At 56.7% G+C, this 26754-nt stretch overlaps 1 protein-coding gene across 4 annotated transcripts in view; it reads left to right on the top strand.

The window, feature by feature from the left end:
* Positions 1-26484, top strand: part of VAV2 (vav guanine nucleotide exchange factor 2) — a 227217-nt gene extending 200733 nt beyond the window's left edge. The window contains exons 15-29 of one of the 4 annotated variants that reach the window (XM_064371731.1): positions 1047-1061; positions 3014-3123; positions 4452-4553; positions 5265-5353; positions 8329-8345; positions 9112-9133; positions 10848-10975; positions 12251-12325; positions 13903-13955; positions 14891-15007; positions 16195-16282; positions 17655-17778; positions 18643-18729; positions 20048-20202; positions 24294-26484. In XM_064371731.1, coding sequence (XP_064227801.1) covers positions 1047-1061; positions 3014-3123; positions 4452-4553; positions 5265-5353; positions 8329-8345; positions 9112-9133; positions 10848-10975; positions 12251-12325; positions 13903-13955; positions 14891-15007; positions 16195-16282; positions 17655-17778; positions 18643-18729; positions 20048-20202; positions 24294-24341 — 1230 coding nt within the window. In that variant the 3' untranslated portion in view covers positions 24342-26484. The remainder of the gene's footprint in view (positions 1-1046; positions 1062-3013; positions 3124-4451; positions 4554-5264; positions 5354-8328; positions 8346-9111; positions 9134-10847; positions 10976-12250; positions 12326-13902; positions 13956-14890; positions 15008-16194; positions 16283-17654; positions 17779-18642; positions 18730-20047; positions 20203-24293) is intronic. The other 3 variants (XM_064371732.1, XM_064371733.1, XM_064371734.1) reach the window with 3 other exon arrangements.
* Positions 26485-26754: the final 270 nt, after the last annotated feature.

Below are 26754 nucleotides of genomic sequence, written 5' to 3'. Positions count from 1 at the left end.
GGGGACTCGAAGTCAGCTGCTGATGCTGGCCGGGTGGGCACGGGTGGGCGTGGGTGGGGGGGCCCCGCCCTGCAGGAAGCCTCCCCTCTGAGTCACTGCCTGGCCATCGTGACCACTGCTCATGGCAGGCCTGCTCCGAGCCGGGCCCAGTGCCCACCAGAATCCCGCTCCCCAGTGAGGCCTGCCTGAGGCCTGTAGCAAGGGTGGGGCTTTCAACCTTGGCTTTCCATCTGGCCAGCCTGACTCCAGCCCATGTTGTCCTTTGTAGCTAGCAGGCTTTCCTCTCCCGTCCCACCCTGCGGTGCTTGGAGGAGGACTGTGGGTGGGTCTGGCTGTGGCTTGTCCAAGACTCTACGGGCAGCTGGCCGGGGCCTGTGGCTGCTGGGGCGGGGCCAGGGCTGCAGGGGTGGAGCTGTGGCTGCTGGGGGTGGGGCTGGGGCTGCCAGGGGGCAGGGCCAGGGCTACAGGGGTGGAGCTGGGGCTGCTGGGGGTGGGGCTGGGGCTGTAGAGGTGGGGCTGGGGCTGTAGAGGTGGAGCTGTGGCTGCTGGGGCGGGGCCAGGGCTGCAGGGGTGGGGCCTGGGGATGCCAGGGGGCGGGGCCAGGGCTACAGGGCTGTTGCTGCCTGGCTCTCTGGTTCGGTCCTGCTTCAGCTGAGGCTTTTGCCCATGGCACTTGAGCACCTACCGTGTGCAAGCGGGGGAGGGCAGAAACCCATGTTCTGAAAGTCCAGGCCCTGGTCTTCAGGGCTGGCAGTGTGGCGCTGGTACACACCCAGCGAGTGCAAGCTGGATGAGCTGTTGAGGTGACCCTCCCTGCCCTGATACCCTAAACAAGTAACTGGGGCCCACGAGGCAGTCCCAGCCTCCAGCACCCAACTCTCTGGAAACAAAGTCCTTTCCCCGCCGATCGCCCCACACCCCAGCCTAGGCAGTGGGTGGGGGTGTCCCACCTGCCAGGGCTCCCGGCACCCCACTGCGGCACCCCCACAGGGTCGAGCTGAGCCTCTCACTGACCGTCTCCCCCTTCCTCTCCTCATGCTTCCTAGTCTCACGGGAAAATGGTAAGCACCTGGCACCCAGGTCCTCCCACCTGCCTCACTCGTCCCAGCCAGGCACTGGCACTTCTGCCCAGAGCCAGGGCACCCCTGAAGGGCCAGGCGTATGGTTTTCTTCATCCTCCTCTCACTCTCCTGATGGTGAAATGATTTGTATTCATGGTGAAAGACTTGCCCACTAAGGCAGTGAGAAAGGAAAGCCCCATCCACCCTCAGTCCTGGAGGTCGGGGGTCAGAGGCCGGGGCTTCTTGGTCTTGCTTCAGCTCTTTATCATCCTGTTTGTTCTTCTGTTCGCCCCCTCTTCCCTCCCTGTTCCTCCCCTTTTCCTCTCTCTTTCCTGATTTCCTCCCTCCTCACATCCCCAATCTACTCTTCCTTCCTCCCTCCTTCCCTCCCTCCCTTCCTTCCTCTTTCCTACCATCTTTTGTAACCAGTGGGTTCCTATTTGCCAGACTCTTCCTCCTGGACCACTTTGAAAGCCCTTTGCCCTAGAACTTGGAAAGATGGCGAAGCTTGTGGGGTGGCCGAAGGGGAGTCAGGGAAGGGAGCAGCTGTGGGCCGCTCACTGGGGGATGGCTTTGAGGAGGAGGCCCGGGCCTGTGGCTGTTCCCTGTGGAGGGTGCCCGGGCCTGTGGCTGTTCCCTGTGGAGGGTGCCCGGGCCCCCAGCTGTTCCCTGCGGGGGTTGCCCGGGCCCCCAGCTGTTCCCTGTGGGGGGCGCCCGGGCCCGGCTGTTCCCTGTGGGGGGTGCCCGGACCCCGGCTGTTCCCTGTGGGGGGCGCCCGGGCCCGGCTGTTCCCTGTGGGGGGTACCCGGACCCTAGGCTGTTCCCTGTGGGGGGTGCCCGGACCCTAGGCTGTTCCCTGTGTGGGGCGCCCGGGCCCGGCTGTTCCCTGTGGGGGGTGCCCGGACCCCAGCTGTTCCCTGTGGGGGGCGCCCGGACCCCGGCTGTTCCCTGTGGGGGGTACCCAGACCCTAGGCTGTTCCCTGTGGGGGGTGCCCGGACCCCGGCTGTTCCCTGTGGGGGGCGCCCTGGCCCGGCTGTTCCCTGTGGGGGGTGCCCGGACCCCGGCTGTTCCCTGTGGGGGGTGCCCGGACCCTAGGCTGTTCCCTGTGGGGGGCGCCCGGGCCCGGCTGTTCCCTGTGGGGGGTGCCCGGACCCCGGCTGTTCCCTGTGGGGGGTGCCCGGACCCTAGGCTGTTCCCTGTGGGGGGCGCCCGGGCCCGGCTGTTCCCTGTGGGGGGGAGGGCGCCTGGGACCCTGGCTGTTCCTGCCTTTTTGTTGTTGTTACTATACTTCAGAGAAGTGAATTTTTTTAGCATCACATTTAGGAAGTGAAAGGGGGTGGTTAGGCCTGGTAGAGGGGCCCTGGTGAAGCCCTGTGCTCCTACTCCCTGGGGACCTGCCCTACTTTACACACGTCTACGTGTGCACACAGTGGAGCATCTGTGCACGGGCACAGGCAGGAGGGCGTGTCTCCCATGCATATGTGTGTGCACCCATGGGAGAGCACACAGCACAGGTGCACGTGCATCATACACGTTAGAACGCGTGTGTACCTGCAAGGACAGAGGCAAGTGTGTGCGTGCACATGTACGTGCCCACAGGAGCACAGGGCACACTCAGGCACAGGTGCACGTGCAGAGATGCATGCAGGCACGATGCACATCCATGCACACAGGAACACACTACTGTGTGTGCACAGAGGAAGGTGCAGTGCATATGTATTCTCACGTGAGGATGTGGGCACACAGCTATGCATGCATGCATTCAGAGGCACATGCGTGCACATACAGCGTGGGCGAGAGTGCATGTACACACATGAGAACATGTGTTCACACAGGCAACCAAGCATGTAGGTGTATACACATGTGCAGCACAGACGAGAGTACCCGTGTACGCGTGCCTGGGTGTCTGAAGCCGTGTCCCTTGCAAGCGTGTCTCCTCTCCCCTCTGCAGTGGTCCTACGGCTTCTACCTAATTCACCTGCAGGGAAAGCAGGGCTTCCAGTTTTTCTGCAAAACAGAAGACATGAAGAGGAAGTGGATGGAGCAGTTTGAGATGGCCATGTGAGTCCGGGGGCAGCCCCCGCCCGCTCAGATGAGTGTATCAGGGATGGAAGCCCAGGTGGACTCTCAGATCAGGGGCGGTGGAAGGCAAAATTGGAACGTCAGGGGCGCAGACAGCCTCCATCACCCTGGGATGCCCGCCTACCTTGGCGACATCCCTTTTGACAACTGATCCAGCGTGAGAGGCTCTCCCTCTGCCACAGCCTGTCCCAGGCGGGCTCCACTGTCCTGCTGGAATGAACCATGCCACCCTTGAGGCTGAGCCTTGCGTGCCTGGCCCACAGAGCAGTGACCCGCTGGGAGTGGCCATGATGCCAGAGGATTCCTGGTGCCCCAGTCTTCAGGGTCTTATGGGCTGGTGGCTTGACACCTGTTTTTGAAGTCAGATAACTGTATTTTCATGAACTTCAGAGGTACCCCTAGATATGTGAACAGAAAGACGATGAGTGGGTTCCCGGCACACTGACGCTGGGGCCGGGCAGGGTTGCCTGAGCTCTGCGGGCAGGTGAGCTGGGGCCTTCGGGCAGGTGCGCTCCCTCCCTGACCGTTTCCTCTGGTGAAATGGAGAGGGGAAGGCCTGTGTTCTGGCCTTTTAGGGAGGATCAGATGGGAACCGTTGGACACAGCAGGACAGGGCCTGGCTGGCGGGAATAGACACAGCCAGCTGCTTTGCACCCAGCCTCTGTGTGTGTGTGTGTGTGTTTGTGTGTGTCGGGGGGTTCCTGGGGCATCTCCTCTTCCACCATTAGCTTTCCGTGGCTTGTAACTTTCTCCCCAACATTCTGTTGTGGAAAAGTTCAAGTGTTCATGGAAGGTGAAGCCACATGATGGCGAATAGCCACCTTCTCACCGTCCGCGTCACCCACTCTGCCCCGGCCATCTAGCAGCAGGTCTGTGTCAAAGTGAATTGCATACCAGTGCAGCCCCCCTAAGTACCTCAGAGGGCCCAGTATTTGTTTAGCTTCTGAAATTTCAAGGTTATATCCAATGAGGCAAACAAATCTGAAGTACGTTTTCTGAGTTTTGACAAGTGACCACACCTGCCCGCATCCAATCCCAGTCAAGACGTTAGACTGCTGGCCCCACCTGGAAGGTTCTCTCAGGCCAGTGTCGAGGAGTGTTAAACCTTCCTCCCTGACCTGCCTTCTACCAGCAGGGAGTCTGGGCCCCGAGGCCGCCCCATGTTGGGGGCAGAGCCCCGCTTGGAGTTCAGGCCCTCCGGCTTTCTGCACAGCCTGGGTCCGGAGCCAGCTGGTTCCCAGGATGGCCACATCAGGGAGCTCGGGAATCTGGTGGGTGAAGCATCTGCTCTCTTTCCCTCCTGCCAGGTCAAACATCAAGCCGGACAAAGCCAATGCCAACCACCACAGTTTCCAGATGTACACGTTTGACAAGACCACCAACTGCAAAGCCTGCAAAATGTTCCTCAGGTGCGGGAAACCGCCTCGTTCAGCCCTCATCCCGCTCCACACCCACCCAGGCCCCCGAGGGAGCTGTGTTCTGTGGGTCCCGAGTTCCCTGGGGGAGGCCCTGAGGGGTTAAGGGAGTGTATCCCACAAGGGTCAGGCCCGTGCCAGGCAGGACTCATGCCTGTAGTCCCCAGAACTTTGGGAGGCTGAGGCAAGCGAATCATCTGAGTCCAGGGGTTCAAGACCGGGCTGGCAGCATGGCAAAACCCAGTGTGTACCAAAAGTGCAGAAGTCAGCCAGGCATGTTGGCCTGCACCCGTGGTCCCAGCTACTCAGGAGGCTGATGCGGGAGATTGCATTAAGCCCTGGAGTTTGAGCTGTGATTAAGCCACTGTGTGCCTGGGTGACAGAGTGAGACCCTGTCTCAAAAAAAAAAAAAAAAAAGAAAGCCCAGCCAAGCCCTTGGAGTTTCAGATCTAGCCAGGAGGTAGTTGTTCCTGGGTGCCCAGGGACGCTGTGTGGGGTGGGGAGCCAGCCTGGAGGAGGTGGGGATGCAGGTGTCAGGCTACCTTGGTAAGGGAGGGTCCTGGATGCTCAGGGCCTTGAGGGATGTGTGCACTGGGAGGCAGCCCACCAGCTGAGCCTGGGTGGGGACAAGGGTCCTGACCATGGCAGAGAGGCCTGAGGAGCCGGACCAAGCCTTGACATCACCTCCTGCCCTCCCCTGTACAGGGGCACCTTCTACCAGGGTTACCTGTGTACCAAGTGTGGCGTTGGGGCACACAAGGAGTGCCTGGAGGTCATGCCTCCCTGCAAGATCAGTGAGTACTGCCCCCAGTCCCTGGCCACGCCCACTCCCTTCTGCCAGCTACCACCCGGTTACCGGGCCTCAGCCACAGCCTCCCACGGGGCAGGGAGCAGATGAGGACATTGATGCTCATGTGCCCCGGGGCACACACCTGCCGCACACCACACATCAGGAGACACAGCCAGGACGAGGTACTCGAGGACCCCTCCCCATCTCCTGCATCCCCGGCCCCACTCGAGGAGTAAGCTTCCAGAATCTCCACCCCTAAACCCTGCACAGAACATTCTCGGCAGGTGCGTGGAGGTTTCTCATCACAGAAACACCAGTCACCCTGGGTTCTCCTGATTGGTGAGGCCTGGCCGTCACTAGCTATAGCCATGTTAGTAAATGGTTCAGACACACACACACATGCACACGTACACACGTGGCATTTACGTGGTTCCCTTCTGTTCATGCCCATTTAGGGAAGCTTGAGGCTCAATTGAGCCAGGCTGGCAGTGGGCAGAGGCAGGGATGGCCCCTGCGCCCTGGAGGTGCCTCTGAAGCATCTTGGGTCGGGGGGCATACATTTGGGGTTATGCCCAGCTCAGGGCAACTGGACAGCGGTGCAAAGCCTGAGACGGTTCTGTCCAGAGAGGTTTCAGACATCAGGATGTCACCTCCATCATCGGCCCCAGACAGGCTTGAAACCTTCAGCGATTTGTTTAGCACTTAGCAGTGGAGCTTCAATTCAACCGAGAGCCCCCTGTGGCCCCAGGCTGAGTCTCCCTGGGTCTCCTGGAAGGGTCTTGAGACAGGAAAACAAGTCAGGCCAGCTTGTCACCCCGAGATGCCATTGCCCAGAATGTATTTTGAGCTGTGACTTTAGATCAATGTTAATTCATCATTTACTGTGAGTGCCAGCCCAGTACCCTGTGCTGGGAAGAGGGTCAGAAGGTCAGCCCAGACCCCCTCGTCCCCACCACAGGCCCAATGCAGCCCCCCAGCTGTGTGCAGGATCCCACAGCCCCTGGAGTTTGTGCTGGAGGATTCCGCGGGCAGCCTGTGCCTGAATGCAGCTTTTCAGCTGTGCCCATCAACACTGCCCTCTTGTGGCTGCCTGTCCCTCTCCCAGACAACTGGCTGCCGCTGCTAAGAACGTTTTTTAATTCTTCTGATTCTAAAAGTGACATCCTTACTTATCAAAATTTGGGAGAGAAAGAAAAAAAATAAATGAATTAAAAAAAAAAAACAAAAAAACCCCGTCATCCGTGAACTTACCTAGAAATGATGAAAGGCATTATTTTGGTATATTTCCTTCCAAGTTTTCTTTTTTTGTAATTTTTCTGTTTCCCACCCACCCATTGTTAATGACTGATTTTCCATAGAAAGTTTGGAAAATGTAGAGAAGGGTAAAGGAGAAGAACGGCTCCTGCTCTCCTCAGGCAAAGCCAGCTGCCACCAGGTCCTGGGCACTGTCTGGCTTTCTGCAGGCACGCATGCCACCTAACCACTCGTCTCTTCATTGTTTTGAAGTTTTCTTTTTCTTTTTCTTTTTCTTTTTGAGATGGAGCCTCACTCTGCCGCCCAGGCTGGAGTACAATGGCGCGATACTGGCTCACTGCCCCTCTGCCTCCCAGGTTCAAACGAGTCTCCTGCCTCAGCCTTCAGAGAAGCTGAGACTACAGGCGCAGGCCACCATGCCCGGCTAATTCTTTTATTTTGTAGAGATAGGGTTTCATCATGTTGGCCAGGGTGGTCTTGAACTCCTGACCTCATGATCCGCCCGCCTCGGTCTCCCAAATGGCTGGGACTACAGGTGTGAGCCACCACACCTGGCCGAATTTTTCTTAATAGTTGGAACGGTCCCCTCAGATAGGAAGCTGCAAGGCTTTTGGAAGTCAGCATGTTCTGGCAGCCCCTGGCTGGCACCAGCTGCATTCTCAGGGGCCTGGGACACCCCCAGGGGCTTGTGTCCTGGCTCCCCTCCTCATCCCTCTCCTGGGGTACACTGTCCTTGCCACATGTAGCCATTTTTCCCTGCAGAATGTCCAAGCTGCCTTCCCTTTGATCCAGGATTCTACCTTTGCTCTGGGGTTTGGCTCTGGGCAGTGTTCCTCGGACCATGGTAGCCTTCACCTCTGGGCTCTGCCCAGGCAGGCTTAACTGTTTGCTACCCATGGAGGCCAAGATGCTCCGGAGAGATGCTGGCCTCCCCTGAGAGCCTTTCCTCTGGGAAGCCCCCATCAGGCACAGGCGTTGCTACTGTGCAGCTGACCTCCGCGGCACCGCCTGCCTGCCTGCCCCTCGACCCCTGCCCACTGAGCTGGAACCTATTCTCTAGTGTCTGTGGATACCTCTGTCTGCCCAGAGCTGTCTGACTGTCACTGCTGGGTGCTGCAGAGGTCACGTCAGCCGTGTGTGTGAGCTGTTGGCGTCCTCGCCTTCTCTGGTGGTGGGTGGCGGCCAGCTTGGCAGGTGGCTGGGCCCTAAAGGGTCTTGGGGACATTTGCCCTCCTCCTGATGTGCTGAGGTCTTGTGTCCTTGAGCGTGTCGGCATGTGGGTGTCTGAGCTGAGGACAGCAGGCGGGTCGCATGCATGCCAGTGCCTCCTCGTCACGTGCCCCAGCAGGCATCACTAAATGATTGTGGAAATCTCCCCTTCGAGTGCCAGCTACCACCCAGCGATCCAGGCGGCTGCTGCCATTTGAAAGAGGCGGCCCAGGCAGGACAACCTTTTTGCCATCTCAGGTCTATTACCCAGTCTGAGTTCTCCCATGGGCCCCCTAAAGCCAGAGCTCAGAATTCGCTGCCAGAAGTAACTGAGAGGCTTTCGCAGCCATGAGCGCGGACCTGTGTGTCCATGATCCATGTCCAAGAAAGACCACTTTGTAGCTTGGCTCCCCATCTTCAGCTCGGCCCAGAGGCTCGGGTTGGTGTGAGTGAGAGCCTCGCGGGGCCCTGGCGTCAGCGGGCTCCCCTCTAACGCCTGGCCTGCTTCCTTTCCAGCTTCTCCTGCCGATCTGGTGAGTCTCCAAACTGTTTCCCCTCCCTCTGCCCCGCCCCCGCCATAGCCCTGTATGCCCGGAGCCAGAAAGACCCAACTGTTTGCCTCTCACCACTCCTGGGGCCACTGGAGTGTGACAGGCAAGCAACTGGGTCTTGGATGAGCCACTTTCGGTCACAAGAGGCCTCTGCCTTCCTGGGTGGGTGTCAGTAGAGTCCTCCTGGAGGCCCCAGCGGGGTCTTCCTGTCCCAGCTGCCCCGTCAGTCGCTTGCCTGCTGGCTGTTCACGGCTGTGGGTGCAGCTCTGGGACTTGCAGCAGCCCCCCTGCCCCCGAGTCCCCAGTTGGCTCAGAGCCCGCTGTTTAGCTGATGTGGGGATGGAGTCACTGAATTCACTTCCAGGGCCTTTGTGCACCCCTCGAGCTGTGGGGTCCACGTGAACCAGCCTTGGTGGAGGAGGGAAACTTAGTCATATATGGCACTGTGTGTCCCAGATGGAGGCTACAAAGCCTGGGCTCAGAGTGGGTGGTCAGGACAGGCTTCCTGGAGGAGGCAGGAGCTCGTGGTAAGGAGTGGGAGAGGGAAGGGCACAGGCCTGCCGGGAGTGAAGGTGCACAGATGTGGAGTGTATTGCCAGGGTTGGGGGGTCTCACAGGGAACAGTGTCCCTCTCCTCCCCTGCTCCTTGACCTCTCTATCTGGGAACGAGTGGGACAGGGAGGGCGGGGTGGGTCAATGCTCGCTCCCCTCATCACCGTGTCACTGTGTTCTGTCCTTGTCCCCACAGGACGCCTCTGGAGTGGGGCCAGGTGAGTCTTCTGGACTTGGCCCCTCTGTTGTCTCCCATGTCAGCCGTCACCTGGGAGCTGAGCCAGGGCCTGGGTGTGGTGATGGCCGGGTCTGCCCAGCCCCCAACGGCTCCAGGCTCCGGATGCTGCCCCCTGGGCCCTGCCCTCCCGCCTCTCCCACCTCCGTGGCACCTCCTTGGGAGTTGGCTCTGTTTCTGATAAGGCAATGCTGGGCTGTGGGGACAGGACCCATCCTGCAGAGGGGCAAGGGCCTTCCAGCCAGGGAGGGGCACCAAGCTGCAGCCAGAGATCTGAGATCAAAATGCGCTGCCACCCCCCACCATGTCCTCTGTCCCCTCACCTCGTCATCCGTCCCCCCACCTCGTCGTCTGTTCCCCCCAAGTCGTCCGTCCCCCCCACGTCCTCCATCCCCCCACCGCGTCCTCCATCCCCCCACCGCATCCTCCTTCCCCCACCGTGTCCTCCATCCCCCCACCACGTCGTCTGTCCCCCCAATCGTCTGTCCCCCCCACGTCACCCGTCCCCCCAGCACGTCCCCAGTCCCCCCACCTCGTCCTCCGTCCCCCCACCTCGTCGTCTGTTCCCCCCAAGTCGTCCGTCCCCCCCACGTCCTCCTTCCCCCCACCGCATCCTCCATCCCCCCACCACGTCGTCTGTCCCCCCAATCGTCTGTCCCCCCCACGTCACCCGTCCCCCCCACGTCCCCCGTCCCCCCCACGTCCCCCGTCCCCCCACCTCGTCCTCCATTCCCCCACCGCGTCCTCCTTCCCCTCACCGCGTCCTCCATCCCCCCACCGCGTCCTCCTTCCCCCCACCACGTCGTCTGTCCCCCCAATCGTCTGTCCCCCCCCACGTCACCCGTCCCCCAGCACATCCCCCGTCCCCCCACCTCGTCCTCCGTCCCCCCACCGTGTCGTCCGTCCCCCCACCGCATCCTCCATCCCCCCACCGTGTCCTCCTTCCCCCCACCGCGTCCTCCATCCCCCTACCACGTCATCTGTCCCCTACCACATCCTCCGCCCTCACACCACGTCCTCCGCCCCCCAGCACGTCCTCCGTCACCTCAGCACGTCCTCCATCCCCCCACCACGTCCCCCGTCCTCCCACCGTGTCCCCCATTCCCTGGCCGCCTTGCTGTGGGTAGCTTAATGGAAACATGCTTATAGACACAGCGTACGTAGAAAGCATCGTGTTCTCTGCAAACTTCAGTGCAGTCAGGCAGCGCTCAGCACAGCCTCACCCCTGTCGGCAGGGACCAGGTGGGAGCTGGGCTGGGCCAGACGTGGGCTCCTTCAGAGCCATGGGCGGGGCTGGGTCAGAGTGAGGCTTGTCTAAGAGCAGCCTCCAGAGTCCCTGGGGCACAGCCAGGACCCCCATTTCAGGCCCAGAGCACCTCTGCGAGCTCTGTGGCCTTGGGCAAGCCGCTGGGCCTGCTGACCTGTCGCCCTGTCTTCTGTTCCATGCAACTGCCTCTTGGTCACAGATCTGAAAAGTGTTTGGAAGAAAACACAAAGTGTCATCTGAAAATAAGCTTCCATTGCCACAGTGACCCCTGAGTCCGTTTATTGCATAAATAATTTACTTGTGATATTTAGGATTTACGGAGGGGAGACGCAGGTGCAGGGGTGTGTGCTGGGGTGGGCTGCTGGCCCGGCCCAAGTCAGTCACTGAATGAGCTGCTGAGTCACCGAGTGAGCTGTCCTGTCCTTTGCAGGTCCCAAGATGGTGGCCGTGCAGAATTACCATGGCAACCCAGCCCCTCCCGGGAAGCCTGTGCTGACCTTCCAGACAGGCGACGTGCTTGAGCTGCTGAGGGGCGACCCCGAGTCTCCGTGGTGGGAGGTGGGTCCTGGGGCCTGGGAGGGTGGAGGGTCCCCGGCCCCAGCTCCTCCCTGCACCTCGGGGCAGAAGTACAAAGTCCTGCACGGCCCCAGGCAGGGGCGGAGGCAGAGGCAGAGGGCGAGGGACCACCAGGGAGGAGACGGCTCGGGCTGGCTGGCAAGGCCTCTCCTGCCTCAGTGCCTCCCTTCTGCGCCGTGGCATGCGTTCATGGGAACCTTAGCCGGGTCTTCCCGGGGTGTCTGCTTTCACGTGGTAGGGGACGCACCGTCCCTTCCTGGGAGACGCCCTCCTGCCCTGGCGCCCAAGGCCTTTCTCCATTGGCCCCTGTCCTTCCTGATTCTGTTGTGTCTCTTAGGCCTTCCCCAGGCCTCTGCGCTGGCCATGCCATGCCCACCCTCCTCCCCACCCCTGCCTCAGCTCAGGCCAGAAACCTTGGCAGCATCGTGGGGTGAGCAGGCGGGGTCACTCCTTCCCCAGGTGGGCACAGGTGGCGTCGTCATGATGTGGTTTACGGTTCTGAGCCAGAAATGCACGGTTCTGTTACCAAGGCTCACAGTGGAGGCCTTTGTGGTGTTCATCCCTCTGAGCCTTCAGCAGATGGCTGGGCTGGAAAGGGTCCTGGGAACACATGCCCTCCTCCCAACACGCTGAGGCCCCGTGTCCTGGAGCGCGCTGGCACCCAAGCATCTGAGCCAAGGACTCAGACACCCACTCCTGGGCCCCTCCACCAAGCCTAGTGCTCAAGGGAACCCCAAGACCCACAGGTCAGCAAAGCGCCACGGGGGACTGGGGGTGCTTAGCCCAGCAAGGCAGCCTCCCACAGGAGCCGGCATTAGAGCTGAATGTCTGTTCATGTTCAGGTTACAGCGATGTGGTAGCCATTCTGTCGTGGTCATTACCAGTCCATACTCGGTGAGGAACTTCTTGTACCAGACCCTGCCTTCATGTAACAGGAGGGTCAGAGGGCGCAAAAGGCCATCTGTGCTGGACAGATCCTCGGTCCTGCTCTGTCCCTCTGCGGCTGTGACCAGGGCCACAGCTTTCTGGGTGGCCTTGCAGAGGGGCTTTGCTGATGTACCGAGCCTTAGTGCTCTCAACTCTAGGATGGGACGTCTAGAGATCAGGTGACCAGGTCAGCTGAGCTGGGGAAAGAACACGTCGGTTCTGCCACTCTTCGGGAGCGGGCTTGCCGTACGCTGAGTCCATGTAAATGGCCCCACACTCCCTTAGGCCAGGCTCGGCCCCCTTGTCCTGACCATCTCTTTCCTCCGCCAGGGTCGTCTGGTGCAAACCAGGAAGTCAGGGTATTTCCCCAGCTCATCTGTGAAGCCCTGCCCTGTGGATGGAAGGGTGAGTCCTTTCCCACGGAAGCTTCCGGAGCACGGTGGCCTGGGTGCTGAGGGTTCCGGGAGCTGCCTCCTCACGTGGACGTTTTTGGCTTGTTTGGGATGTCCTTGCTAAATTTAGGCTGCTGCAAGCTGCTTCCTGGAGCTGGAGCCCAGAGAGAAGATGGGTGGGGGACTGCGGGGCGGCCCATTCCTCTGTTTAAGGGGCTCAGCTGATCTGGTGTGGTTTCGTTGTGGTTTTAGAAACAGGCATCTCTGCAGCAGCTGTATTGCACTGGAGACTAGCCAGTGCCTTTCTCCAAATTTCAGGGACTCTGTAAGTTCTCTTGGACTGTCATGCAGCCTTAGAGAGAAAAAAGCTCCCTCATCCGTAAGGAATCAAAGCTAGACTTTATGCTATTTAAAATAAAGGCAATATGATATTTCTTTCGTCTGAGGGGTATGGAGCAAATTATCGGCTTTGTTAAGAAAGGCAGCAGCCAGCCTTAAGTAAAATGAGTTACTCCACCTCCAGCCCCAAAAAGGACAGCTAAAAGTGAAAGTGTGAGCTGGGCATGGTAGCTCACGCCTGAAATCCCAGCGCTTTGGGAGGCTGAGGTGGGTGGATCATGAGGTAGGGAGTTCAAGACCAGCCTGACCAACATGGTGAAACCCTGTGTCTACTAAAAATACAATCATTAACCGGGCGTGGTAGCAGGCGCCTATAGTCCCAGCTACTCGGGAGGCTGAGGCAGGAGAATCACTTAAATCTGGGAGGCGAAGGTTGCAGTGATCCGAGATTGTGCCACTGCACTCCAGCCTGATGACAGAATGAGACTCAATCTCAAAAAAAAAAAAAATAGTGAAAGTTTGAAGCCTTTAAAGGTGCAGCGGGTGGGTTCCCAACACCACTGCAGCAACCCAGTGCCCCCGCCCCCCACCCCAACAGCCACAGCCCTGTCAGCCCCCTGCGCTACCTCTGCTGAAAGGGAAAGTGCTCAGCACTTAGGGTGCTTTGGATGACCAAGGGGACCAGGCAGCAGGGGAGGACCAGGGTCATGAACTCACTAGGTGGCCTGGGTCAGGTTCCTTCCCTTCCCCAGGCCTCAGTTTCCCCATCTGCATGGCGAATAGGGTGTGGAAGGAAGAGGTAGTCTCTGAAGCTCAGTGAGGTCAGGGTGGGGGCCTCTAGCCAAGGAGGGAGCCCTACCTGCTCACTGGAGCGGCAGTGCCCGCCTGAGTGTGGCCACCACCAGACCACCGCCCCAGGGCTTCGGGGCCTCTGGAGCAGGGAGCCTTGGCTGTGTGCGTGCTCACGTCCAGTGGCTGAGAACACCTCACACCCGGGGGATCAAGTCCGTGTTAGCTGGTGGCTGCGCTGGCATCCATTCCATCAAACCTGTAGGGCATGTACTCAGCCATGAGGCTGTCCTGGCTGCCGCCCTTGGGCCCCTCCCGGGCCCAGGGCACTGGGGCTGAATCCACCAATGGTCCCGTCCAGGGCAGCCAATCCTGGGGTGAGGTCACTGACAACGATCCCCCTGAGCCTTACTGTGTGGGTGGCCCTGGGGGGACGCTAACACTTGTGTGCTCTGCCGCCAGCCACCCATCAGCCGGCCGCCGTCCCGAGAGATCGACTACACTGCGTACCCCTGGTGAGTGGATGGTGGGCTGCAGATGTGGCATCCGGTGACCTCTTCATTATGGGGCGTGCCCGAGGGTCGGGATGGTGCCTGTGAGTGGCTGGCAGGGTGGGGGGAGGCATTAAGTGCTCCCAAATGCCTTCTCCCTCCTGGCATGTAACTTGCTGGGACCTTGGGGGATCCCTGTCCTGGAGGCCGCTGTTAACCTTCTCTAAAACAGCTCGGCTGGCTCAGCTATTTCAGGGAATAAAACCCTTTTTTAATTTGAACTGCACTATATGAAGGTGGCATATTAAGGTCACAGGTGTCATCACTGACTTAACTACAGTTGCTTGGTGGGGACAGTGAGGCTGTTTGAAGTCACCGAAGTCCCAGCTCACCTGACAACGTGGCAGTGGATTCTGGGGGGAGCTTGCCTTGCCCTCTCCGGGGGTGGGCTTCATTGCAGTACAGGTGGCAGGAAGAGCTTCATTTCAAAGTCTGTTCAAAATCCGACTGACATAGACGTTGGCAGTCTGCAGTGTGTTACCAAAAAAATCCACATAAGCTGTTATGCCCTTGCTGCTTTTGAAATAGTGAAAATGTATTTCAGGAAATAAACTGGATCTACTGAATACGCTGAACTCCCCTGGCAGGGCCTCGGGGTCTGTAGAGCAGACGACAGCTCGTGGGACTGGCTGGAGGCCACAGTCACCCCTCTCCCTTATGCCTCTCAAGAGCCGTCCTGAGCCTCACTGTATCCCATCGTAGGCAGGGCTCGGATGCCAGACCCCACCCACGGTAGTGCCCGCTCGCAGGGACCCAGCCTCTTCCTCTGGGGTGCATTCGGAGATGAGCTCTCGGATGAGGACTGCAGAGTGCTTCACGTGGCCCGCCACGCACGGAGGGCTGGGCCCCTCAGACACTGTCCTCACTGCGGCTCGTTTCCTCCCGGGCCCCTCCTGTAGGTTTGCAGGTAGCATGGAGAGGCAGCAGACGGACAACCTGCTCAAGTCGCACGCCAGCGGGACCTACCTGATCAGGGAGCGGCCTGCCGAGGCCGAGCGCTTTGCAATAAGCATCAAGTAAGTGGCGGCTCTGGGCTCGAGGAGACGCGTCCCCCAGTGCGGTTCTGAAGCGGAGCCCGCTGTCCTCTCCACGCCCCGAGCTCGCGGGGTTGCACAGAGCTGTCTGTGCTGTGTGTCTATATGACCTGGCAGAAGTGTAGGTTTGTTTATGCCGGCGTACCCACACTGACATGAGTAGCGGGCTGCGCTGTGATATCACCAGGCCATAGAAACTTTTCCGCTCTGTTACAGTCTTGCGGGACCGTCGCCATCTTTTATACTGTGTTTTTACCACGCCTTTGCTATGTTGACGTCGTGGTACAGCTGCCTGCAGTGTTCAGTACAGTACCTCGCTGTGCAGGTCTGCAGCCTGGGAGCAGAAGGCTCTGCCGTCCCCGCTAGGTGTGGGGTGTGCATTCGGCCACGCCCTCCAGGCCTGTGTCATGCGCTCTGTGGGGTTCGTGCGGTGATGGAAGCGCCTGCCTTCATCTCTCAGGGCGTGCTCTGTGATTAAAGGCCGCCCGACTGCAGGAGAGAGATTCGTTCTGCCAGTTGCTTGCTGGGGATTTCCGCGTCCGTGGTCATTAGGGAAATTGGGCTGTAGTTTTCTTGTGATGTCTGTGTCTGGCAAGGGGGTGGGTGAGATTGGGGGAGGGGTGCGGGGGCTCCCCTGTGCTGTCACATTTGAATTGAGACCTGAGGACACAAGAGGGCCACGAGGACAGAAGGAGGTGAGCATCTGGCAGGGGCAGCAGCTGGTGCTGAGGCCCAGACAGGCTTGTGCTCGGCGCCCCTGAGAAGCAGCCCCAGTGTCTGGCCAGCCGAGCGGACGTGCAGGGGTAGATGTCAGGAGATGTCAGGGCTGGGCCCGGCTGCTCCACGGGAGGAGGAGAGGCTCCCGGTGCCGAGAAGCAAATGAACAGAAGCCCGGGACAGGACACCCTGGCAGGGCTGGAGGCCAGGAGAGCTGGGAGCTGAGCAGCTGGGGGTGCCGGGCCGCAAACAGGCAAGGAGGGCAGGCAGGCGGTGGCAGGAGCTGTCTGCGGCTGGTGGCCCAAAGGGCTGGGGTCAGACAGGGTGACGGGGTGGCCCGGAGGCCGGGGATGAGGGGCTTTGCTGCAGCAAAGAGAACGAGCCTGGCTGCCGAGGGGGCCGAGGCCGTGCCGCCCTCCCACAGTGACCGCCGGGGCCGTGTGTTTCTTCAGGTTCAACGACGAGGTGAAGCACATCAAGGTGGTGGAGAAGGACAACTGGATCCACATCACAGAGGCCAAGAAATTCGACAGCCTCCTGGTAGGTGACTCCAGCCCAGCCCGCGGGGGACAGGTGCTTCCTCCGGGCCTGAGCCAGTGGCCGTGTTTCCTGTGAGGACCGATTCTTCCCAGTGTGGGAAGGATTTAGGGAATTGGTTTTGAAGGCACTGGCACAGCCTCCTGAATTGGGACTTCTGACCCCCAAAGCCTGGGCAGGGTGGTTGACCCTGGTAGACAGTGCAGGGGCGGACTGTGGGCAGCCCGGGCCACCAGCATCCCCAGAGCCCTCTCGTGCCCATCCTCCTGTGACAGCAGAAAGCGAGGCCCAGTGGGGCTTCCAGCTGGGGCCTGGCCTGGTACCCCCGTTACATATGTTTGGCTTCAAACATCTCCTTCCCCAGCTCACCCCGCCCTCCGTCCCAGCTGGAATGCAGTTGCAGGCATAATGCTCAAAACGATGTTAAAGTTATGCCTACGTTTTCTTAATTACAAAAGTTGTACGTATTGAATACTGACGAGAGCCCCCAAGCGCTTAGCTGTGGCCACAGAAAAGCATCAGGTCAAGCAGAAATCAATAATCCCGGGCTGGGCACAGTGGCTCACGCCTGTAATCCCAGGACTTTGGGAGGCTGAGGTGGGTGGATCACCTGAGGTCAGGAGTTCGAGACCAGCTTGGCCAACATGGCAAAACCCTATGTCTACAAAAAATACAAAAATTAGCCAGGCGTGGTGGCGCGTGCCTGTGGTCCCTGCTACTTAGGAGGCTGAGGCACGAGAATTGTTTGTATCCAGGAGGTGGAGGTTGCAGTGAGTCGAGATTGTGCCACTGCACTCCAACCTGGGTGACAGAGGGAGACTCTGTCTCAAAAAAAAAAAAAAGAAAAAAATCCCAATGTTTGTGTCTCAGTAAGTCCATAAGAACCTCTCTACACACAGCTTAGGCGTGATTCATATTTACCTTTTTAAAATAATAATGCTGGCAATACTCCAGCTAATTTTTAGCCAACTTTTCACGGTCACAAGCATTCGCCATTAATGAATTTTTCCCTGGCTGATGGCCGCATGACACCCTGTCACTTGGAGATCCTGTTATTTCTAGAAGCTTGTCCCATATGCTGGATACAGCGTGTTTCCGTGTTTTCCGCTACAGAGGCTGTTGCAGTCAGCGTTCACGCTGGTCAGTCTTGGCATCTTTTGCAGATTATTTTTCCTAGAAACATTTGGGGAAGTTGCCGGTACCTTCGTGGTACTGACCACCCACTGTGGGCTGCAGGGAAGTGGGAAGTTCTGAGGAGTCCAGGAGGCTAGTCCCTACTCAACATGAAGCAGGAGGTGGGAGAAGGAGGCCAGCTCACTGGGGGAGGGCTTCCTGGAGGTGGCGGCAGCTATCAGTGCGTCTGTGTGCCCTGCAGGAGTTGGTGGAGTACTACCAGTGCCACTCACTCAAGGAGAGCTTCAAGCAGCTGGACACCACACTCAAGTACCCCTACAAGTCCCGGGAACGTTCAGCCTCCAGGGCCTCCAGCCGGTCCCCAGGTAACGCCCCAGCCCAGCTGGCACACCAGCGCTCCTCGGAGGGGTCTGCTCTGGCCCACTTCTCAGGGCCCAGATCCAGCCCTCACAGACCCAGGCCAGGAGTCCCACCCCGGGAACATGGCACTGGCCCCAGCACCCCCGGCCGTCATGAATGCTGTCATGTGGCATCTCCTGGGCTGTGTGACAGGCAGTGACTCCGCCTCTGCTCAGAATTGCTGCTCTGTATCGGCTCCTTTGCCCAGAGACCAGCAGGGGTTGGAGGGGCCGAGTCCAGGCAGAGACTCCTGTGCATGGAGCTGTCACTGGTGGGGGAGAACAGGGCAGGCCCACCGCTTCCAGACCCCTCCCTGTGCCCAGCCCTGGGCCTCCTCTGTGAGAGGTAGCCTGTTTGCAGATTGGACTCCACAGCCCAGAACAGAGAAGGCCACATGGAATCGGGCAGGGGCAGGCCCAGAGCATGTGACTTCCAGCTCAGGACTCTGTTGACAGTCATCCCGTGTCCTCCAGCCTGCAGTGACCTGCAGGGCCATGGCTCCCACACAGGCCGAGCTGGCCAGGGAGGAACAGCAGGCCTTAGTGAGCACCTGCTGTGTGCCAGGCGAGGGTGTGAGAGGAGGTAGTCCCAGTGTGCTCTTGACACAGGCACAGAGAGTAGCTCCAGGGTAGCTCAGGTGTGGCCGAGCGGCGCCTGTGCCCGGCTGGGGCTTGACAGCCCGCGCTGCCCCCTGACCCCCTTGCCTCTCCATAGGGCCTCCCCTGCCACAGGGCCTGCCCTGCCCCTTGCCCCCCGGCCTGTAGCTGTGCCCGCCGTGACTGCGCGGATGCCCTGCCGCCCGCCTCACGTTCTCTCTCGCCTCTTTGCAGCTTCCTGTGCTTCCTACAACTTTTCTTTTCTCAGTCCTCAGGGCCTCAGCTTTGCTTCTCAGGGCCCCTCCGCTCCCTTCTGGTCAGGTACCGCTGTTGCCCACGGTGTGGGGGGACCAGGCCTGCGGCAGCTGCCTTAGGAAACCCAGCACGGAGCTGCCCGCTGGCCTCACAGCCCTGCCTGACATGGCCACAGTTGCCCGCAGTCTGGCGCTGGGTGGGGGAAGGAGGGGGCTGGGGAGGCTGGGCAGAGGCTGCTGTGGGCACCTGAGGACGCGTCAGGCTTGGCCCTGCCCTTGTCAACACCCACCCCCTGTGGACACGCCCACCCCCTGTGGACACGCCCACCCCCAGCCCGTCCACCGTCATTCTTCCTTACTCATCTAGAGCTTTGCCTCTGGTAGCAGAAAACAGGTGGGCACGAGGAGGAACTGCGGGGTTTGGGTGCAGGGGGACGGGGTTTCAGTCAGCCCCGACCTCGTGGCTTTTGGCTGCCAGAGTCAACGCCCCTTCCCAGCAGCCCTGTGTGTTGCCCCCCTCGGCCATGGTCATTGTCACCCGTCTTATCAGGATTCTGCATCTGGGCCAAGCTGGTTCCGCTGGGGTTCTGATTGGGTTTGGACTCTGGAATTGGGGGACCACGGAGCAATGGTAGTCAAAGCCTGGTGTTGGGAATAGATGCTCGGTGCCGCAAAGAAAAATCGGCACCGAGACAAAGGATCTTTCAGCAACACATTTTTACTTCCTGGGCTGCAGGAAGGGTACTTTTGCTAGCTATTGTGCCATGAGAGTGCAATGAACAAAGGAAAACACACAAATGTATCCCTTATGCATTTGGGGTCGTCCTTACTGCTGTGTCTGATCTCCGTTGGCTGGAGCCAGACCTCACAATCTAAACTAAACCCTGATTGGCTAACAACTTAAAACTTTTCTAAACAGGTAAAAGCAGTGGAGAGCTGGGACCTGCCTGTGAGCACGTCCAGCACAGATATCTTGGTTAAAGCACAAGGACATAGAATGTACTACGTGCCTGTAAGCACGGCATGTCTAACAGCTACACAGGATAGGGCTTCACAAAGTTATTAGCACACTTATTCTTTAACAAGAAAGGAAACTTTAAAAAGGAACTTCTCTACTTCCCACACCTGGGCACCTGCCCTTGTCCCTGAGAGCATCCTCATTGCAGGGACTTGGATGTGCTGTGTCCCCAAACCCAGAGGGAAAGGGGCCTGGAATTGGGGGCCAGTGTGTCCCTCCAGAGCCTTTCTGCTTGATACCCTTCCTCTCAGGGTACAGAGCAGGGGGCTGGGCACCAGGGGAGAGACCCAGCTTGGCCCAAGGGCCTCCTCCAGCCCTGGCCGGGCCCGTCCTGCAGCTGAGTGACGCTGCCCGTCTCCCTCCACAGTGTTCACACCCCGCGTCATTGGCACGGCTGTGGCCAGGTACAACTTTGCCGCCCGAGACATGAGGGAGCTTTCGCTGCGGGAGGGGGATGTGGTGAGGATCTACAGCCGCATCGGCGGGGACCAGGGCTGGTGGAAGGGCGAGACCAACGGACGGGTGAGTGGCCCCACCCCGAGTGCACGGGGCTGGCCTCGCTGCAGCCCCCAGCTGGTCGGGCTCGGGCAGACTAGCACCGCAGCTGTGTCCACACCCCAGGCTCTGTCCCAGCAACCTTCTGCCATCTCCCTCATCCTCACAGCAGCCCAGAATGCTGGGGTTCACGGGGGGAAACTGAGGCTCCAGATGTTTATCACAAACCCAAGGTTGCGCCGCTAGGAATTGGCGACAGAGGTCTGATCTGGATCCAGGCTCCTAGGACCCTCCATCCCACTCTGTTTTTATCCTGGGCTGCCCTCATGGCTGCACTCTTCAAATTACTTGCAAGTCCCTAAGCTCTGTTTACAGGAAGGGAGGTCACAGGACTGAGGAGGACACGGTGTCCTTGCTGGGCTCCTCCTACCATTCTCTAAGACCCCATCTATGCCCTGGTGAGGTAGTAGAGACACACTAAGTCCCTACCCGCCCCCATCCCTTCACATTTTTCCAAGTACCAGGTGGGCCTGAGAGTGCCCTGGCCACCCTAAGATTCTGCATTCAGTCCATGACTTCTTCATCCCAATGTTCCATCTGGACCTCTAGCTTTGACTCATATCTCTCAGTACCCACCCAGCCAATCACCAGAGCTCCCTGTGCCACCAGTTAGAAAATGTCCAGCTTTCTTTGTGAGCTGCAGCTGCACAGGGCAGGTGCACGGGGCTGCAGAGGGCTCCCAGTGCTGACCCTTCTATTGTCTGGTGGCAGGAGCTGCTCTGCCGTCACCTAGCAGGCAGTCTGCCCCTTGGAGGCCCTCAAGTCTGATCCATTTTTTGCCCAACTGCCCTGCAGAAGCATCAAGGCTACTGAGGCTTAGGTAGCTCACCTAAAAGCCTAGGACCACTGGTTCTCAAAGTGGTCCTTGTGTGATTGGCATTAAAAGTGCCTGAAGCTGTAATTTAATAAGCACATACCTGGGCCCTTTCCCAGATCCAGGTATTTTCTATAGAGCATTAAGCTTTTTAGAACATCTAGTTTGAGTATTACTGGATAATTCCTGTCAGTTTGACCCTGTTACCATTATGAAACGTCTCTTCTTTTCTCTGGCATTTATTCTTGCTGTAGTCTCCTTTATCTGCTGTTAAGATGGCATCAACTTTCTTGGGGTTAGTGCTTTGTGTGGCATACTATTTTCTCTCATACTACTTAGACTTTTCTATTTCCTTCTATTTAAAATGGGTCTCTTATAAAGAGTTGGGGAAGCCAGTCTGATCTGACAGTCTTTGCCTTTTAATAGGCATATATAGCCCATTTACATTTAATGTAGTTACTGAGCTATTTGGATTTAAATAAATTATCTAACTTTATTTTATATTTGTCACATCTACTCCTTTTTTCTTGTTTCTTGCCTACTTTTGAATTAATCATTGTATTTTTAATTCCACTTCCCCTCCCCTAGATTGTTTTGTTGATTACACACTTTTTTCTTAAGCGGTAACCTTAGAGTTACACCATGCACTTTGACTTCTTAGATATTACCTTAAATGAGTACTTTTTTTTTTTACTGTTTTTCAGACAATGCAAGGAAGGACCTTGCAACTTTTGATTGTATCCATTTTCCTCCCAACTTTTATGGGAGTGTTGTCATGTATCTTAATTCTATATATATTCAAACCTTAGAAGACATTATTTTTGTTTTAGGCAGTTGTGCTCATTTAGATTTACCCCCTGTTCACCTCTCCCATGGCTCCCCATTTCCTCCTGCATTATTATATTTCCACCCAAAACCATTTTCCTGCCGCCTGACATTCCCTCTCTTTAGTATTTTTTAAAGCGTATTTGCTATTAATGAATTCTCAGTTTCTGTTGAATCTAAAAACATCTTTATTTCACCTTTTTTAAAAATGTTCACATTGTACAATGTTTGTTACTTATAATTTTGAAACAAAATTTCAACTTAAAAGTTGCAGTAACCTGCCCAGATTTACCAATTGTGAATGTTTTGCCCCATTTGCTTTATCACTTGCACTGTGTGTGCATGTGTGTGTGTGCGTGCACGCGCATGTGCACTGTGCTGTGGTGTGGTGTGTGGTGTGTTTGTCTATCTCTCTCTAGCTAATTTCAGAGTAAATTACAGAAATCATATTTCTTTACCCTAAGTATTTTCTAAGACCAAGGACATTCCCCTTTGATATAATACAATTATCAATCCACTGTTAGTATTCAAATCTCACCAGTCACCCCAAAAATGTGTTCTCTAGCTCTTTTCTCCTGGTCCAGGGTCCAATCCAGGATCATGAATTGTGTTGACTTGCTGTGCTCCTTAACTCTCTTTAATCTGGAATATTCCTCAGCCTTTCTCTGCTTTACATGACTTTTACATTTTTGAAGAGTTTGAGCCAACTTTTTCATAGGATATCCCTCAATTTCGGTTTATTTGATGTTTCTTAATGATTTGATTGAGGTTCCATTGGGAACACCACAATGGGGACATTGTCACTTCCTTCATGCCATAGTGTCCTGTTAGAAGATGAATCATGCCAGTTTGTCTCATTATTTGTGACATTAACTTTGATCATGTGTTTAAGATTATATTTGCTATGTTCCTCTACCATGAAGTTACTGTAATTAGCAAGTAATTTGCAGGGTAATACTTTGAGGTTAGGTAAATATTTTGTTCCTCTTCAAACTTTCATGTACTGGCTTTATCTTCCCTTGATGAATTTTATCTATTCTATTATTTCGCTTATGGCTTTAAAAATAGTGATTTTTTTTTTTCTATCGATAGATATTAGTTAGCATTCTACTGTAAGGAAAACTTTCTCGTCTCTTGTACTTACTTATTCTCCCCCAGGAATCAGTCATTTCTCCAAGGAGACCTAGTTCATCTTTGAAGGACATTTCCCTGGCTGTGGAGTCCCCAGTTGGCAAATGCTGTATTTTAGCACTTTGCTGATATCATTCCACTGTCTTCTGGCTTCCATTATTTCTGCAGAAAAGTCAGACAACATTCTTAGTGTTGCTCCTTTGAAGGAAATGTTGGTACTACCCACTGTGCTGCATGTAAAAAAAAAAAGGCCTTTGTTTTTCATCGTTTTTACTATCATGTGCCTAGGTGTGATTTTCTCTTTATTTATTCTGCTTAGGATTCACAGAGATTTTTGAACCTGTGGCTTGGTGTCCATCACTTTTGGAAATTTCTCAGCCAGAGTAGTATCTGCAGGCAGTGTGTCTGTTCCATTTTCTCTCTTTTCTCCTGGAAGGACTTCATTCACATGGATGTTAGAACTTTTTACCATGGCCTCATATTATTTCCACAATGTTATGTGTTTTTCATCCTTTTTTCTCTCTGGTTTTCTATCTAGTCACTTTCTGGTGACCTCTCTTACAGTTTATTAGTCTTCTGTTTGTCTAAATCCCTCTATTGGATTCTTCATTTCATTCATTATATTTTTCCATTCTAGGATTTCTATTTGATTTCTGATTTAGGTTCTCTGGTAAAATTGTCTGCTTTTTCATCCATTTTCTTTTTTTTTTTTTTTTTTTTTTTTTAAATAAAAAAGACAGGGTTTCACCATATTGGTCAGGCTGGTCTTGAACTCCCGACCTCAGGTAATCCACCTGCCTTGGCCTCCAAAGTGCTTGGATTACAGGCTTGAGCCACCACGCCCAGCCCATTTTCTTAAAAGTACAAATCAGAGTTATTTCTCTCGCCTGACAGATGACCTCAGTACCTCTGGGTTGATTTCTACTGCCTGCTTTTTTTCTCTCATATCATTTGGTCTTGACTGAATGCCAAGCTTGTGTATTAAGGAAAAACTGTAGTGTTCTGGGTGATGTTCTTTTCCTCAGGAAGATTAATTTTATTCTGACTGGCAGCTGGAGGGTGGGCAGATCGTCTTAACCTGGCCAAGGGTGGTGTTTTTCTGGGTTGCTCTTATTCCCAAGCAATGGCTCCACCAGGTCCTTCTGAGTAGCAGGCCTGGCTGAGAACTCTGGACTTCTGAAGGCCCCCCCAACTCCATGAGTCTCTATTTGCCCCCACTCCAACATAGACATGCACACATATGCTTACACACACACACACACACATACAATCTTGCTATCTTTTTCAGATCGGCTGGTTTCCTTCGACGTACGTAGAAGAGGAGGGCATCCAGTGACAGCAGGAACGTGGACAGGACTCGCGGATTTTCTTGGGATATCCACTCCAGCCCTGAAGCCTGTCTCTAGCTCCCCCGTGACTCGGGGAAATACCAACCTCCGTCTTCCACCACCCACAGGGATGGGGAGGGTGTTGAAAATCCTAAACTCGAACCGTTTCACTGTCAGCCTGCCCTCGGCGGCCCGTCACTGGGGTGTGCTATTGTACATAGAGGAAACCTGGGCTAGCCCCACCCAGAGCGCAGAGGAGGGGGGCACCAGCAGTGCTGCGAGCCAGGCTCTGGGTGGCAGCTGAGGCCAAAAGCCCATCGCCTGCCCCTGTCCAACTGAGATGGCGTTCAGGAGCCTAGGTTTCAACAGCAGATGCTGTCCCAGGGAGGGTTAGGGACAGCAGAGAGGACCTGCCCCCAGCCCCTCTGCTCAGCCCCTGGACTCAGCCTTGCCTGTCTTTTCCTGCTGCTCCCAGGGGGAGGCGTCAGGCCTTGGGAGGCAGACGGGACCAGAGCCAGGCTGTTCACTGCAGGCCCACTTGCCCCACTGTGCTAGGGCACAGGAGGACAGAGCACTGTGGTCGCCCTCTGCAGCCCCTCTGGCTCCCCGGACCTCCCTGACTCCCCTACTCCCCTCCACGCCAGGGGCACACACAAGACCCCGCAGGGCAGGCCCCTCTCTTGGGAGGGGCCTTTGAGATGATGAAATTCCAACCCTGCTCCCCGTCAGTGGTACTATTCCCTGCCCTCTTTCTAGAGGCCTTTTCTGGAGTCCTAGGAAAGTGTCGGCCCTGCCCTGCTGCCCGGTCAATACATCTTTTGTAAACCCTGAAATGGGCAGGGAAGAAAACAGGGTTTTCTCCTCTCTAGGTCCCCGCCAGGTCCCTCTCCAGGAGGCCCCTCTTCTCTCCCGCAGGGTAGTCCCTGAGGGTCTGCCCAGCCTCGGCACGAGAGGCTGGTTCCAGCCCCTGGCAGGGCTTCCTTCCAAGGGCCCCTGCAGCCTAAAACTGGGCCTTGGCCAACTCAAAATAAGTGCTCTTGGGGGTGGCTCTACCCCATTACCTCCCTCAGCCATGACTCCTGGCCTTTGACCTCTGGCTGGGCTAGCCAGGCCCTGGTTTCTCTACCCCAGTGTTGCATGAGACCCGGTGACAGCGTCTCCCTCCCAGCTCCTTGCCAAAGCCTCTGGTGAGACCTGGGCTTCCTGTAGCCCCTTCTCCCTCTGGCCAGCTGCACAGCCTGTGGGAGGTGCCCAGCCCAGGCTGGGTGTGGGGGAGGCTGGTCCCTGCTGTGGGTGGCATTGGGGACCTACGGGCTCCTTCTGATGCTGGCCTTGTAGCCTCTGAGCTCTGTGCCTCTGGAGTGTAGGGGAGAGGCGGGAGGAGTCATGGGGATGGGCAGCGGCAAGAGGAGAGAGTGGCCCCCAACAAAGGCTCGGGAAATGAGGGGAGGTGGAGGCAGGGCAGGGAAGCGAAGAGCCGGCCTGGGAGAGAGCACCTGGGGCCTGCGTGTCAGGGCGCACCCAGCACTTTGCGCTCCACGGCCCAGCAGGCGCCGGGGATGGCGGGAGGAAGCCAGCAGCCCCTGCGTTCACCGTCGTCAGAAAGGTCTTGTGTTTTGCTTTTGGGGTTTTTGTTTTGTCGTGTTTTGTTTGGCTTGTTTGTTTTTTAAGGGAAAAAGGTTTGTAATTATTTCATCCAAATCTCCCATTATATATCTGTGAATAATAAGAGATTTTATAATAGCAAGAAAATGATGTATATTTTAGTTTGTTGACAAATAAGTCATCCTGATCACGAAGGACACTGAGAAAAAATGATTTAGAACCCTGTTTTTTGTGGGTTTTTTTGTTTTGTGTGTGTTTTGAGATCTGTATTTGCTTTGGTATTTGCACTGCACGAAGGCAGGAGGGCAGGAGGGCACGAGGGCTGGGTGCTGCCTGGGAGTCCGATGGTTCCAGCAGGAGACGGGGCATCCTCTGTGGGGCTCAACTGCAGGGGCCTGAGATTAACGTGGGAGCCCGATGCATGCGGGTCAGGGATCTGGGGCCCCCAGCTGGCGGCAACCCCAAATGGACACAAACTGTACATTTGCCAATGGTTTTTTTCAGACCATGGTTTTTACTGCAAATAAACCTGAGTTCTTTTCTGCAGGAGTGGTCAGCCTTTCGTGCCAGGGGAGGAGGGAGTGGCTGGATCCCTTCACCTGAGTCCCCAGGGTCTGTCTGAACTGGGGTGCCTAGATCTCAGGGTGGCCCAACCTCGGCAGGGTCTGAGAGATGAGGTAATGGTGCCATGGCCACCTCCTGGCTGGCACAGCACCACAGGTTTCCCATGTGGTGCCCTGGAATTCTCCAGGTGGCATCAGGCAGACAAATGGGATTCTAATTCCTGCCCATCACTTGGGTACCTCCTGAGCCCCT

This window comes from Aotus nancymaae, unplaced genomic scaffold, assembly GCF_030222135.1.
Source record: "Aotus nancymaae isolate 86718 unplaced genomic scaffold, 86718_ANA_hifiasm-v0.15.2.pri h1tg000158l, whole genome shotgun sequence".
NCBI lineage: Eukaryota > Metazoa > Chordata > Mammalia > Primates > Aotidae > Aotus > Aotus nancymaae.
The sequence above is the reverse complement of the archived record's forward strand: the minus strand, read 5'-3'. Positions and strand labels throughout refer to the sequence as shown.